General features: G+C 37.3%; 2 protein-coding genes and 1 non-coding gene across 3 annotated transcripts in view; 1 reads left to right on the forward strand and 2 right to left on the reverse strand.

The window, feature by feature from the left end:
* The window catches only part of Smp_051280 (smg-7 (suppressor with morphological effect on genitalia protein 7), putative), a 30,395-nt gene extending 27,916 nt beyond the window's left edge, over positions 1–2,479 (forward strand). Inside the window, exons 12-13 of the mRNA XM_018790533.1 lie at positions 975–1,280; positions 2,007–2,479. Of these exons, the coding sequence (XP_018646165.1) occupies positions 975–1,280; positions 2,007–2,171 (471 nt within the window). The 3' untranslated portion in view covers positions 2,172–2,479. The remainder of the gene's footprint in view (positions 1–974; positions 1,281–2,006) is intronic.
* Positions 1,580–1,646, reverse strand: Smp_tRNA_00591_Gln_TTG.1.1. Its single transcript has one exon. It is a non-coding gene (tRNA).
* A 4,879-nt stretch (positions 2,480–7,358) lies between the features above and the next one.
* Positions 7,359–11,494, reverse strand: Smp_149540 (TATA-binding protein-associated phosphoprotein (dr1), putative; the record flags this gene model as incomplete). Its single annotated transcript, XM_018790534.1, has 4 exons — positions 7,359–7,666; positions 9,640–9,812; positions 9,851–10,084; positions 11,416–11,494. The coding sequence occupies 4 exons, from the start codon at positions 11,492–11,494 to the stop codon at positions 7,421–7,423; spliced, it is 732 nt and encodes a 243-aa protein (XP_018646166.1). The 3' UTR covers positions 7,359–7,420.
* Between the last annotated feature and the right edge of the window lie 5,273 nt (positions 11,495–16,767).

Here is a 16,767-nt window from a genome sequence, read left to right on the forward strand (position 1 = left end):
CCGTGCTTATTTCATTTATCGATCCTTTATATTTAGTTACTTCTATCACCATGGAATTGTGTGCATCTTGGTAGAAATTGATCAATCGATCTTAGTGGGAAATGTCCAGTTACCAAAAATTCAAATACATAAAAGCTTGTCTCCGAAAATCTTGTATCGATATTTGATAGTAAGAATAGTCCTCAAATGTATTTGCAATAGACTCCAAACACTGATATGCAAATTAAATCAAGAAATATAGAAGCAGGATTATCCGCTAAACAGGAAATGATTTTATACTTTATATTGAGTCTGAACAGTAAGAGCTATATTTGTCTGTAGTTGCTGAGATGTTGAATAAAGATAGGTTTTAAGCAGTGTACTGAACAGATTATAATCAACGTCCTACATCCCAAGTAACAGTTACCATACTCATTAATAATCAGAATCAAGTGTGTCTTCTGTAAAAGCATGAATACATTTTTTCGATTGCTGACCACTTATTACGAAATCTCAGCATGGATTTAAAAAGCTCGCCTAGTTTTTACCAACTTGCATCATATATGATATAACAAAGATGTCTGTCTCCCAACTAAGAGGATGCGTATACTTAGCATCAGTTCTCTTTGATTTATTTTACAGTAACAGTAAAACGTAGTCCTTAAAGCTAGATATCATACGTAGACTACTAATTCTTAATCATAGGTGTCTTCAAAAACATTTCTCGCGTATTTCGGAAACAATGTGTCAACGTTAGGTGGGTAAGGGTACTAGATAAGTATTGAAAACCGGTTGATGGAGCCGTGAATCTTCATCTACCGAACGTGATTCATGCTTAGATTCCTCCCATTAACAATTCTCTTCAAAAACATAATTATTCCATATGAAAATCAGAGATTTTGACTAAGTGTACATTTTTTCAGACTGAATCTTTTTACGTAAAATTAATGTTGAATAACGTCGTGTTTTAATTTTCACCTAACATTTTATTTTAGGTTGCAGCTAGACAACAACGATTCAATATGTCTACTAATTCCGTTATTAACGATGACCAACAACAGCTGGATTCCACCGGAGCATCTATACCCACTACTATTTGTGGAAATTCAGATTTTGGTTCCCTAAGAGGAAATTTAGCTATGCCAGAAGGAGGAGGGGTAGAAACATCTTTATCAAGATTAAGTTTAAGCGCAACATTCAAACGAAATCTACCACCAAGATATGCTAAATTATTACAAGCAAAAGAATTACAAGAAAAAGAAGCTTTAAAAAATCGATACAGTCATCAAACGCAGAACGAGGTATTGTTTTGTGTACATAAAATAACTGTAAATACCACTTGATGAATTAGTATTAGGCAGTTTAAGACAATTAACAAAGAATGCACTAAATCTAGGTTTTCTATCGGTTAACACTCGCTAACAGGATATGTTTACAATTTCCAGGCAACTTAACACTTCTTGTGAGATTCAAAACTGTGATAGTCAAATACCAAATTCAAGAATCTTACCGCTCAAAAACATGCTATACTTCTGGTTGACGCGCGTTTCGTCCCATTTGGGACTCGTCAGCTGGATGTACCTGCATATCAGAGTTAGTGTTCACTCTGGGACTCGAACCCAGTACCTTTCGCTTCAAACGCCATCGCGTTATCCACTCGGCCACTGAGTCTTGATAGCCACTTGCTTGTGCTTTGATATGTTCCAAATATTGAGTTTTCATCTGGTAGAATAAAAATTCATATCTATTTTTACCTAGTTTTACTCTGGACTCACATACTGTAACTTTCTAGTACTAGGTCCCTTAGCATAGTGATATGTGATAACCATAGTTATACAGTAAACCTTCGTCATGAGATGTAATTCAGGAGAGAGCGAAAGAGACGGAAAGAGATAGCTTTTGTTCCTTTTTATCAGAAAACAATGTATAAATATTTTCAAACTACTCTCATTCGTAGTAGTAGTCTGTATATGTCAAATATAAATTACTGAAGTCTTTTTTTCTCACGTTTTTTTAAACTGTTGTAGTTAAGCTCATCAATACTGCCACTTGATAAACCTGCTCCTTTAGCACGTAAAGAGTCGGAAGCACCTACAGATCTTATCTGTTTATTATCATCATCTGATGTAAATCCAGTTGTACTACAACATCTTCATGAACAGCATATTCAACAACGGCCTCAATGGTTTTAAATTAATCCCATGAATGATAAAGAGAAAATTAAGTAAATGACAATGACAACATCAAGATTTGATTGAAGAAAAAGAAATAGTAGTGGTAGCAAGATGGACAGAAAATTCCAACGAATTTATTTGGAATGTCTTCAACATAAACAATCCTGAGATACCATTGTATAAGTTTGCTGATTTGTATGTTTTATCGTTTTAAACAAACAATTAAATACTATACTGTATTACTGTAATAAGTTAAGATAGAATTGCTTGTTTCCTGATTTGTTATTTTGTACTGTTTGTTTTTTTAGAATAATAAGATTTATTTCAAATCTTGTTGAAATTTGTAAAAGAAAAAATTAACTGGGATTGTAAATGTAAAATTGTCTTTCAGATAAAGGCATACATATAACTCATTAGCAAGGATAAGCAACTACAGCCAAGACAAAAGGTTTATTTGGTTGGTAATAAATGTTTTGATCAGTAGTTCCATTGAAATAAACGCAATTCGAGTGTTTTCATTCTATTTACAGAGAGAACTACAGCATATTACTTGCTTCATAGCTTTCTTCCTTCCTATACTATATCCTTATATACAACCTATCTTTTATATACTACCACCACTAAATTAACTACTTCTATTAATCCAGTGTTCATTTTGTTGTGCTAACGAGGTATGGCAACTTGGACCGATGCATAAACGTGCCTGGTCCTACGTTGTAGCTGACTGACTGATATTACTTGGGTCATGTAATTTGTGTAGCCTGTCTACGTACATGCACAAACCATAACATAGATGTATGGTCTATAAAGTAAATTTCAAGATATTTAGATACTATTTTAGGCAAATTTTACACAACTGCGTACTGTCCATTAATAGCCTATTTTCACCAGCGACTTGAAGGTGAATTTCACAGAGTTTTAGTACAATTCTCGTAACTTGTGAAAAATCAATCATATCCTAGGTAAGAATAAATGACCAACAATGATGCTGAATGATGGTTTTGATGTATTACTTACTAAATAAATCGATGTATTTCGATTTAGTGAGTCAGTAATATCTTGCTTGTTATGTATTTTGAAGCTTTTGGGTTTGATTTAATGTATGAATGTGACAGTACAAGACATGTATAATACTTTTCCAGATAGTGACGTTCCTGTGGAGAAAACCAACTATCTAAATAATGAAGCGCTCTTTATAATAATAAAATTTATGTGGAACAGACAACTTTTCGACGAATATATATTTGAAATTTTGCGAGATAACTAACCCACTAACTTGGGTTAGAAGTAGATTAAAAACAATTCATCATATACTATGCGCAAATCTGATTATCATTTCTAATGGTAAAACTTATGTTTGTTTCAGACGTTTAAACATTTTTAGGTTAACCTTTTAAATGGTTATAATATTTTGTGAAACTTACTAGAAGTTTATGGTACTCATAGGTTTAGTTCCGGGCTTACCACGCAGATTTTCTAGCCAAATGAATATTGTCATGAAATTAATGCCTCTTAGATTAGCCCATAAGTAGTTAGTCTCAAGTTTTTATTCAAGTCCAAGATTATAAACCGCTTTCTGTTTCAAATATACTGTATTAGGGTTTAAGAAATATTCCGCAGGTGCCCGAATTAACGTTAACAGTGTGATATCCGAACTTATAGTAAATAATTGGTTCGAAATTATGAAGACTAGCCAGTTAAATTCCAATACTCTAAGTTATTCATCATATATACCTGATAGTGTGGTGTGTGCTACTGATGTCGACAGATATAGATAATATGTATCATCAATCGAATGTGAAATGCCTGGCATCAGAAGGTTAAAGAAAGAGAATGATTGATGTGGAAACGGAAGAACAATGAAGTCTGGGACGATTGATTGACATTTTACAAATGAATTACTTACTGTATTGTTCTTAGATTTTGCTAAGAGATTCTGTAACTTTGTATTAAAATACACTCGATTGTCCCCACTTGTGTTCACGTTCACTATGATAGGACTAATATTTGTTAAGGCTAACAGGCATACTTTATTCCGAAAGTTAGGAGCAAACACTGTCCAGTGGTAACCGAAGTATGAATGGACTTTGCGAATACGGTTGTACGCTAGTTTACTTCCCACGATCCAATGTTAATACAAATGATTGGCCTTCTCTTCCCCTATATTTTAAGTTTCAAACCATAATTAGAAATAAAATATTTCCTTGTAATCATGGCAACAGCTTAGATTAAGCTTTTAGTCATATTTATCCTTATTCTACGGCACTTACAAATTTGAAAATGAACTGCATTGAAAAATAACTGGTAAATTTTAAGGACGAACTATTTTATCATTGGAGGGGATAGCGATGTCAGAAAGAATAGTTAGCTGATTACTTACTTACCCCTCGTGGAGGTGTAAAGGCCGCCCGCTAACACTCTCATCCAACTCTGTCCTCAGTAATCCATCTCAGTTGATATTCATCCCTACGACATCTGCTTCTAGTTCCCGACGCAGTGTGTCCTTTGGTCTCCGCTTTTTATTTCCTTTCAGAATTCTAAGTTAGCGCCTCCTTTGTGATGATGTTTGATGATCTCCTCATTGTATGTATTATCCACCTCCAGCGTCTTTTTCTAGTTCCCTATAGCTGAAAGCTGGCTTGTTCTTTGCCACAGAAGGTCGTTTCTGATGGTATCCGACCAACAGACATGGAGTGTCTAGCGTAGAAATTTTTTTATAAATACTTGTACATATTTGATTATAGCTGTAGTAGTTCTCCATGTTTCGGCTTCATACAGTAAGACTGTCTTAACGTTCGTATTGAAAATTCAGATTTCGATATTGGTTAACAGTTATCTTGCGTTCCATATGTTCTTCCACTGTAGGGATGCTACCCTTCGCCAATCTTTGCATTTACGTCTGCATCAGATCTTCCTCGTTCATCGGTGATGCTGTCCGAGTACGTGAAAGTTTCCACCTCCTTCAAACTTTCTCCACCAAGTGTGACTGGGTTCGTGTTGTATTTGAGGATCTTACTTTTTCCCTTGTGTATGTTGAGGCTTACTGATGCAGAGGCTGCTGCTACACTAGTTGTCTTCACCTGCATTTCTTGGTGTGGGCTTGGGATAAAAGAGCTAGGTCGTTTGTGAAGTCCAAATCGTCTAGTTGCAACCAAGCTGTCCATTGTATTCCATGCTTCCCCTCAGATGTCGAGATCTTCATAACCAAGTCGACCACCGGAAGAGAGCAGGCGAGTATTGGTAGTCTTGTTTGACACCGGTCTTCACTTGGAATGCGTCTATCAGCTGTCCTCCATACACGACTTTGTAGTGTATAATCCATCCTATGTATTTTGGATGATGTGGTCGATTTTCTCAGGTAAACTATAGTGTCGAAGAAGGTTCCATAAAGTTTTATCCACGTTGTCAAACACCTTACAACCAAGGAATTTGATGTATAGTGACTAGTTTCATTCAGTTAATTGCTCAACAATGATCCGTAGTGTAGCGATTTGGTTTGTTCACGACCGATCCTTACGGAATCCGGTCTGTTGATCTCGAAGCTGGATGTATATTGAATCATTCATCCAAACCAGCAACACTGTTGACAACTTTTCCTGATACCTTTGTAGTTCTCACACTTGCTCAGATCCCCTTCTCTCACATTCCCCTCTCTTGCAGCTTTTTCCACTATCGTTGCTAGGTCTCCCACATATTTCTGCTTCTCAGCCCCAATGCTCTTCTTCACTTGCTTGCTTACTTCTGTGTATTCAGCTTGTACCTTGACTTTCTCTGTTCCTGTCCGATTATTGTTAATTGCTATCTTCTTGTTTTTCCTTTATCCATACTTGTCCAGGGTTCCCATAGAGATCCATTCCTTAGGATAATGCTTCTTGCGGCCCAGCACCTGACACGTTAAAGTTAGTGCTTCTTTGATCCCTTTCCAGTTGTCCTCCATAGTAGTTTCTTCTTTGAGTAGATCTTGTAAGGCTTGGAACCTGTTGTTAAGAGTTTTCTTGAATTCGTTGAGTTTTTCAGTATGTCGAAGGAAGGCTATATTGAACCTTTGTAACGCTGTTTCCCACTTGTCCAGTGTTTTTTTCAGTTTCATCTTGGCAACCACCAGTTAGTGGTGATTTGAAACTATGTCAGTTCTTCTCGTGGTCCTCAAGTCTTCCATTGGCCTGCTGAATTTTTTAGTGATGCGAATTTGATCGATCTGGTTCTGTGTAGTGTGATCCAATGAGACCATGTAGCTTAGTATATGCATTTGTGTGAGGATATTGTGCCGCCTATAACCAATTTGTTAAATGGACATAAATTCGCGAATCTCTCCCCATTCTCGTTCCTTTCTCCCAGTCAGTCCATGCTGTCCCATGATATTTTCATACCCAGTGTTGTCCATTCTGAATTTGGCGTTTAAGTTTCCTATCAGGATTGTCAGATCGTTTCATGGACACTTCATTATGATTGGTTGCAGTTTCTCATAAAACTGATCTTTATTGTCGTCATTACTATCATTGGTCGGTGCATAACACTCATTGTAGTTCCCTCCTTTGTCTTGAAAGATGCTTTTATGATCCTGGGTCCATGATATTCCCATCCTATAAGTGCTTTCGGTGCTTCTTTGGATAGCGTCAGAGCAACTCTGTGAGTGTGTGGAGCATTTTCTTCTCCGTGAGCAGAGAACAGCAGCACCCCTCCCGAATCCATCCTTTTCTGTCCAGCTTAGATTCAATGGGTTTCACTGATTTCAAGCACTGTCAAATTGTATCTCCTTATTAACGCAGTTACTTGATTGGTCTTCCCGGTGTCCCACATTGTCCGAATATTCCATGTACCTGTATAAGTTGTTACTCTGGTTGTTAGAAGGGGCATCGGCCTCGTGGAGCGTTATAACTCACAGAGCAGAGTTTAAATGGTTTAATTTGTTTATTCTGGTTAGCGTTTTTTAGCAAGGTTGTTCTCTGTTGGATATATACACTGGGGCCACGCCTAACCCTCCTTCTTTGTGTGGGCTTGGAACCGGCAGTAGCCCTATAAGAGCAACAGGCGGAGTTGGTTGCTTCGAAATCTGTAACTGAGTCAAGTATTTCGACTTCGTATGTTTATAAAAATATCAGTATACAGAGCTATAAAGTCGGTTTTCAGCCCTGATTAATACAGACTGATAACTTGACCAGCATTTCAATTCGCATAAAACAAAATATGTAACAACAATAATCTATACAATAAGTAATATTATCACTTTAATTTACAGACACGGTGAAAACAGATCAGTAGGATAGTTACTCGTCATAATTATCGTCATCTCCAATGACTGAAGAGCCCAAAATTCGTCCGGATCCAGTAGCTGTAGGCAAAGTAGATGATTCAGTTGCTGTATTGATATCTCCAGAGTTAGCATCTGGATAATTAGAAGACTGTGATGATCCATGTCCAGTCATGTAGTTACTAAGGTCTGATGCAGCACAATTTGAAGCTGCCAACAAGTCTTCCCTATCTAACCGTTCCCCAATGAAATCAGCCCTAGCCTTTAAAAGAAGTAAAAATTAATCGTTAAAAATATAAACTGATCACCGTGAGTTATGACCAGTCACCGAATACAACGAATTCATTTTTAATTGAGAATGAAATTGAATATCGAGTTCTGCAAATTCATCAGTAACTTGGTATCTAAGGGAGCATCTAAACTCCAAAAATAAGAGCGTTCCCGAACCTGTCGAAATGTGAATATACAAACAAATTTAACGATCTAGAACAGTTGGTTGGGGCACCACTAGTATAACCAGTAAGTCCTAATGAACATAATGTACTGCTACTTGCAAAGAACTCTAATAAGGTTGATCTGGATTGGTTAGTCAGTGACAGACATATTAAGGACTTCATTATTCAAACATAATTCCCGAAATAACACTTGAAAACAGACCTTGAGAACAATTATCTCATGATCTAGTTTTATAAAAGGGAATCTGACAAACTGCGCAAATGAGTGGTCTTGATATAAAAATACTTGTTCACATGGAGCACTCTCAGGTAGAAGTCTTGTTAGGTGATGTAGGCTAAAGGAATAGTTAACTTACTACTACTTTGTACCAAACTGTCATTTGCTTTCTCGTTGATTTCATATAATTTGGTTGGGCAGACTTCAATATCCCTTTTACAGGCACTATTTTGTTCTCTGAGCTGGATGGTTTGGTCGTGGAGATTTCATCGTTCTTCTGAACATCATTAGCATAAACTTCAGGTAAAAGTGAAGTGTTCGAATTTCTCCACATATGATCATCCACCTGAGCTACAAATCTCCGCCACATCAGGTATCGAATATCATGGAACTTAAGTTCCGTATAAGAACAATCAAAGATATATGCAATTAACAAGGCTAAATGACATGGGGCTAATTAATGTGTGCGACTTCCATGTTGATATAAACTGATGTGGATTACAAAACTCCAAGCCTAATAGTTGGCTCAACTACCAGAGTAAATCCATTTGTTCTTTATGTAAACGAGCGACCAGATAATATCACGTATCTAATGCAACCAAATGTATCCCCACGTACATAGGGAACATAAATGGTGTAAGTGCGATCTTCAAAAACATTTCCGCTGTCAGTCTTCAGTGAAAAGGACATAAAAATCACGACATGCAGACCAATGATTAATTTTATCTGATTACATCTAAAGATTTTAGAATAGTACCGATGTTAAAATGGAATTTATGAAGCCAAACAGAAGCCATTCTACCATATTTACAGATTTTATAAAAGCTAGACTGGAAAGAGATGTAAAGAACAAAAGCAGTTGTGTGGAGGACGACTCAAATGCCTGAAGTCCCAGGTAACTAGGATATGAATTTAGACCTGGTAATATTCGCTCTTTTCTTACGCTCAGGTTAGGGAAGCGTGAAAAGTAAGAGGGCCAAGAAAGGATTTGACGTCCATAAATTATAGGCTTTATCATTGAGCAACTAACTCCTAAAGCTACTTCCGAAATAAGCGCTCTTCATGCCTTTGATTAACTCATTTAAAAGGATAAATACACAGGCATAGTATTAAGCGGATAACAAAATCTTAACCTACTCCCCTGTTGAAGACTTGACGCACTCCTTTGAATCAGAGCAACACCGACAACGAGATCTTCTTGGTTTAAACGTCCGATTTTTCAAAGCTCGATAACATTAAAGGACATTAGTACAAAACATGGACTAGATAAATGTAAGTTGGTTTTGAGTAAAATTCGTCTATCCTTCTACGAGACAGGTTTTGTGGAAGTATGGATGAACTACGGTACTAGTGTGGTAGCAACTTAAACTGACGCATATTTGTGTCAGGTTCTTAGTTGAGTGACTGAAAGCGATAGAATATACGAGTGATCCAGAGAACTTGACAGTATTGTTACATCGAACAGAAAATATCACAACAAGTGCAAGCCAAACATTTTAGCCAAACCTTTTACTACACAATCTTTGTGAACATAAACAAGGAAGACACACCAGAAACCCATACCTGTTCGAAAATCTCTTGCTGTTCTTTAGCCAGTCTTTCCAACTCTTCACTGTCCTGGTGTTTAAACCGATAACTAGCACTAAGCATTTTTCGACCTTTGATTTCTTCTTTAGCTTCCTGACAAGCCACCTCAGCATGTTCTTTATAAGAAGATAAGTTCATGGCATCCAGACCTGAAATGTACGATGAAGTCTGGTTATGTACTTCTCACCCTCAAGTATATGCTGCGGACTGATTGTCTTTTTATTAGCTTTAGAACATGCAATATTAGCTTCCGTAGCCAATTTGTGAATAAAACAATGACAGCAGTTTAGGAGAAGATCACGAGTTTCTGTAGTTAGCCGCGCATCTGGCAATACTTCCTTGACAAACTTATTAAGCGAAGCGCGAGGAATAGACACTTCATCCTCTTCTTTCGCAGGAAAATCATCATCATCCGAATGAGCTTTAAATGATAACGTTGAGTATGTATTGAAACTTACGGCTCATTACGATTGGTCGGTTTCAAATGGTCGGTATTCAGTCCAGAAGTTATGACCTAGAGAATTATTGTAGCATATCCGAAATAGCTATCTACTTATAGTTTGACTATCAGACTGTCTTGTTGTTATGCTTACTCTAATAATAATTGTCGTATATCGCTTTCTCCAATTCATGTAGGTGCATTCTATGTGATTAATTAGCGGTCGTCTCATTTTTCTTTGTATTCCGTATTCTTTCTTAAACATTACTCTTTTCACTTCCCCCTGAACGCAAAATACCTTCATATTAGACTCAACCTAACCAAATTCTTGATGCCATGATGTGTATAAGATACTGGGGTTAGTCCCTCACTCTCTAAATTAACGAAGGATTATCTAGATAATTTTGGTCGAGACCCTATCACAATCATTTGGGGACTTAGCATTAACGGAGGGTGTTAGTTCTATTAAAATGGAATTTTGTTAGTCTCTACCATCTTGTTCGGTGAGCAAATAGCAAAAGGTAGTACCACTTTTTCCTAAAGTTTAACCTATTCCCGGTTACTCAACCAATCCATCATGCCTCCTTACTTGCGCCTTCTTGTCGGGAGGAAAGGACGATCTAAGATTCAAAAAATTTGTGGGTTTGCGTCATATTGTAGATGGTGAATTATATAGAATCTTATTGGCTAGCTCTCATGCACTTAACATAGGCTACAATAAATTCATCTAACCTACGGTAAGATATTGTGAAGAAGTATAATTTATCAAACTTCCTGTCACTACATTAGCCAAATATCTTATGAACTGCGTAAGTGGAGATTGTAGGGTAATTATAACATCACTGGACCATATCCGAACCATTCGTCAGTCAGATCTCTGAATATCGAGCAGTTAACCCATCCTTCTCAAAGTCAGTGGTAACTGAAGTACAACAATCACTTGTGTACCATGGGCAGGCACATGCATCAGTGGACGCACTCTTTTTCCTGTGTCCTTTATTATCAATACATTTCTGCAATAGCGCTGTTTGTACTATACAGACATCAAGGTAGCCACGGTACCTGGATACGACGAATGGATAGTTCATGTTAGTATTAACCGCACGGTTTGATTTTGACGTTAACTGGTTGGTTACACCATTCCCGTCTAACTCGAGTAGGATTCAAGTCATTGACACACCACCTACATTGATGATCTACAGGGCCTGTTGTACTCATTTTAAGAGATCTGTTCACCTAGACATCCAAACTGTTCTTAAAAGTTTGGCTACTGCAAAGCAGCTGTCAGTAGTGATCATAAGGTAGAGACTCACTTTGACCAACATTTCTTCGTACAAGAGTTTTCTTGTACATATGTGCTGAAATGTATGTGAAAATATCCCATGTATCCATTCCATATAGCATCGTTTCTTTGTCCCTTATAGTATTTGATGTCTCTTCTATTTTCCCATGTACTTACACATGTTACGTTCATATTTTCCATTTGTGCTGAAGCTATCACGTCTTGGATTCTGAATTTAATTAAGTCCGTGATGTTGAGTTTGTATAAATTTTTCGGGCTTTAAACCTAACACCTCACTTACATAGCTGCTACATTGGAATACTCTACATAGGATGTTTCTGACTGAATTGATTATTTTTGTTCTATCTTATTGAGGCTGAAACATTTCTCTTGTTCGTTAAGAAACTTCAGCGCTGATGATCCGTGATTATTTAAATATTTCCTGAATTTCTGGATGGTACTACGGACGATTGCTCACTTTTGGGATGGATTGAACTAACCTGTCATTGTGCTTTGAAATGAATACTGTCGTCGCTGATAGTTGGAAAAATTTTTATACAGGTGTATCAGGTATATTTTAATTCTGATAGTACCCTATTATTCTTTTTACTATTACTAACTTACTTTTCCTGGTTAGCGTTTTATTAGCAGATCAGTTTTCTACAGGATGGGGTCGCTAAACCCATGGCCAACCCTCCTTCCTTATCCGTTCTTGGGACCGGCAGTAGCCTCCGGAGGAGCTACAGGCGGATTTCATTTTACTATATCTTAAGAAAATCATTAGGCAATCAGCTCTTCATGTTCTATTTGAACTCAAAAGAAAGTTACTGAAAATACCAATGACATAAGTATTCTGTACATGCTCAAATTCCAGATTTTACACTTTTAAGACTAATGGTGAGGATACTCATTTGACCTCTAGAGCGCCATTCACGTATAGAGTTACAACCAGGCATGTCGATAGAAGTTAACCGTACGTGATACCAGCCTAGCGAAACGTCGATTTCGGCTACGAGCGCACCATATATATATATATCATCTGATCTTTTCCCTCATATTTTAAGGTCAGTGTTAAATCACACACTATTTTATATTGAATGCAAGTTCATTGTATAGACAATCAACAACAATGAACCTAGTATAAAGTCTGCAGTACCCCGTCAAGTGCTGGTTTCCAGGTGAGAAATTTTAGAATTTTTTGTAACTTCTGTCGGTGGTCGGCTGGAAATTGTTTATATCTCTTAAGCAGATGTCAAGAGGTTCCCAAACTAACCAACTCTAACAGAAGCCCATTTCTCGGAATCTTCTCGAAGCAATTCAGATTTTTTCTGCACACTACTATGTGGCGACTTTGATCAGCACTTCCTTAGTAGAATAGTTATCATGTTCCATAGTTTATTCTCGAAGTCATGTTGTTTGGTCCCACGGACAAAAACAAATGGTGAAGATTATGCATCTGGTATAGTAGCACTTACAGCATCTGACTCCAATGATATATATATATATTATCCTCTGTTCAATTTCATACTTTTTCCGTGGCTGTCCCGCTTACATAAGCGTGATTGTGGGAAGTCAAGACAAACTGTGATTGTAAGCTGAATAAATTATGCTTTAGGGTTTCTAGCACATCAACTCTCTATGAGGATTTCGGCTGGCTTTGAACATAACATTCAAGTACATGTTGATAAAATAAGCGATAAACATGCATGCGAGTACATAAAACAACCAAGAACGTAGATTAGTATAATCAATAAAGATATGACTAAAAGAAGTAAGCACATAAGGCAACATTTATTTATTTCACTTCATTTCTGGATGCCCAAACAACGTAAAGAACGAATGAAGACTAGAAAATAAATAATCACAGAAAATTCAGGAGTAGCTAGTATACTCATTTCTGCAGTTTTTTACCAGTCAGATAGGAAAACACTTTGTAAAACTCGTTGCATATCATATTTAAATGATTTTCTCAGATAAAACATCGAAGGTAGGTTAAGTAATATCCTTAATCTTCTTCACAAACGTTGACAGCCTACGAGGTTTCCCAACAAACATACGGGAAAAAGGTAAAAATGACAATAGCAGCTACTGTGAATGATATACGGACGGCAAATGCTTAGTTTCGCAGTACTTGCCTGAAAGCTCATTCTCCAGTCACTGTAGCTATAGGAAACCAAATACTATAATTGGCGCTATTCTTATGTTAACAACCTAGAGCGGCAACTGCCTACAGAGAAAGACCATTGTCTTCAGCGGATAGGTTACTTGAAAGTCTGTGGATTAATGACAATGAAAAATTATGTTGTTTTGTACAATTGACACACCCCTATTATCTTTTATCTGAACTAAGAAAACGTATACACTGATCAACATAATCGGTAAATAAACTTTAAATGGAAATCTGTTTAATCAACCATAAGAAGTACGCATCGTTATCATGTTTCGTGTAAGCACTCTTAGTGGACTGGATTCCAGAGACCACCAATATTCTCGGTAACTTAGTCTAAAAGATATCCATATATAGGCACAACTGATCCATGCAGCTTGCACACCCTACTAATACGCTGGAAAATTGTCCTGCGTTTGGTCGGGTGGTTTCGTATAATCTGTGGATGTAAAAGGCCAACATTGTAACTATGACACACTGTCAGATTAGAATATTGTGAAAGCACCAACATCTGGGAAAAATGTTTACTCAACTCCCGAAAGCCAATGATGAGGCATCCTAATCGCTAACCTACCTGATATTCAGGATTTAACAGTGGCTGCAGGCATTAAGTTTTCAGTAAGGTGTTTTTTAACAGGGATTTTCGACAGGATCGGGTTACTGGTCCTATGCCCAACTTTTCATCCTTATTCGAACTTGGGACAGACAGTAACCCTAGAATGTCTACAGGCGAATTTACCATTAGTATTAGCCAGCGTCACTATAAATTCACCTTGTTTCCTTAATATTATTATTAATGTTCACAAACAGCTAATTGGTATATGTGTTGTGAATAAACCATTTTCGGCTTCTTCGAAAACGCAGCTGTAATAATAATAAATTATTCTCGAATTACAGTACGTTACATGAGGCATGCCAGTTTACAGGCGAGATAAAATTGTTGCAAATTATACAGGCTTCATTGTAATAAGTTAATCAGTTTGGTTGATATGTTGTAAGGCACATTGGCCATAAAATTAGGAGGAAAGCATTTCCCACATATGAATACTAATGTTGTTAGTAATACTCGAACTGTTAGTATGATGGTTGTCTCGCTTTATAGAGGTTGAGTTGTAATGTGCAACTGATGGTCGAAAATGGATTCACGTCAAGTTGAAAGCTTCTGGAAGTCACAGCCTTTACATACTTCTAGATTATCTGAGGCATTATTGATGGAACAGGACGAAGTCACATGTCCCATATGTGTTTTCGGTGGCCCATCACGAGGATGCTGAAAGGGAGAGTAGAAAGGAAAGGTATATAAGCAGAACAGACCACTGAAGTTGAGTCATTTGTGATGGAATGATCAAGGTATGACTATACAGATTTATTCTATTATTTTACTGGCAAAGTATTGATTCTTCAGATGTGGGGTAAATCAGAGCATATCTTATTTCGATTTTCAAAGTTCAGGGAGAAATTCAACTCATTTAAAGGATTCATAATCCCATTCATATAAATAGAAAACGACCAAATGCACAATAGTGAAAGATTTAGCACAGAGAAACACCACCACTTCATCCGTGTTCAACTTTTTCGTGGTGTCGAATTTCAGCTCTTGAAGTCGTATACATAATCTGGGCTTGAGAGAAGTAAAACCAGAGAGTAGTCTTGAATGGGTCACCATATTGTCCAACACACTGAGTTGAATGAGGATGGTGAGATTGGGTATTGCGTGAGAAATGGAAAACGCCGACTGTTATCACATAGTTTGTCAGGGATATATAGGCACAGAGTCCCACACTCCTAAAACTTCGAGCCTGCTCTTTGAATTCAGGTGTATCACTTGGGGATCAGGCACATTACTTCTGTTACGACGGAGATAATGAATGAAAATGTAGAACCTCAGAGGTCGTGCCCTTTACGGTCAGGTTCTGAAGTTCTTATATTTTCCTAGTTATAAGCTCAAACATGACTCATTAACTGTTGCCCCATGTTGTTTACCTCATAAATACCAATGATGTTTGACCTGATAGACGTTCATCCGATGGACAAAAATAGTTTCGCTGTGGATGGGTAGGGCTGTTTCTCACAAGAAGCTCAGAGTTGAGCTATCAGGGAAACTGTGACTCCTCTTAGCAATCTTTTATAGACTGTGAAATTTGTCATTCTTTAGTGACTTTATTGGTTGTTCCATGACACCACGGCATTTACGTTTTGTTGTGTTTGATAATGAAGTTGTTGCGATGACAGATGTTGTTTATCTTTTATTTTATGTTAGACCTAGAGGTCATTTAGTGCTCTATACATTTGTATGATCCATTCGCTCACGAAAAGCATCTATCTAATTCCATACCATGTCAAGTTATGCTCGTAAAATTCCATCGTTCAGTGATAAACGTCGTGTAGCTAGTGATGCATTCACGTCCAAATTAGGGATGAAATATTATGCAAATGACTATCCCACATGTTAAGTCAGAAAATATGAATGCAAAATGACGCAGGAATCCTCTTTTTCCTCTGATTACAAGTATATTCACTTGCATGGTAAAAACTGTTCGACAGAAAAGTTTATTAAAATGGTCAAGAGAACTACATAATTCAACGTGGGGGTTATCGGGAAAGCTTGGCAAACTAGGACAATCAAAGAAGAACGAAGAAGTCAAACCAATCACAATGATTCAAGAACGGCAGGACAGGTTGTCAAAGCACTCCAGAGAACTCCTGAACAGACCAGTCCCATTAAAGCCACCAGATATCGAAGCAGTACACACAGACCCTCCCACAGATGTCACCTAACCAACTATTCAGGAAATCAGAATACCCGTCGGACAAGTCAACAGTGGGATAGCAATGAGACCATACAACATACCCGCTGAAGCACTGAAACCAAACATATAGGTAACTGCACGATGTTGCACATTCTATTCAGGTAGAATCAGGAGGAAGATGTCTCCATAGACTAGAAGGAGGATTACGGCATCAAAATACAAAAGAAAGGAGGATTCAGCAAATGTACTAACGACGGAGTCATTGCGGAATTGTGGTTCAGTTCGGGATTATCACATCAATCTTCGCTACCATAATAATTGACATAACCCCAAAATTGTAGATTTGTCATGATGTGACTACCCAATCTATAAGATCATACGTGAAAGTCGCATAATCACCTATAATCACTAATCCTATCGTGAAGAATGCCAATATGATGTTTAGTACTGTGATGACTTAAGTTGA

This window comes from Schistosoma mansoni (assembly GCF_000237925.1).
Source record: "Schistosoma mansoni, WGS project CABG00000000 data, supercontig 0062, strain Puerto Rico, whole genome shotgun sequence".
NCBI classification, from domain to species: domain Eukaryota; kingdom Metazoa; phylum Platyhelminthes; class Trematoda; order Strigeidida; family Schistosomatidae; genus Schistosoma; species Schistosoma mansoni.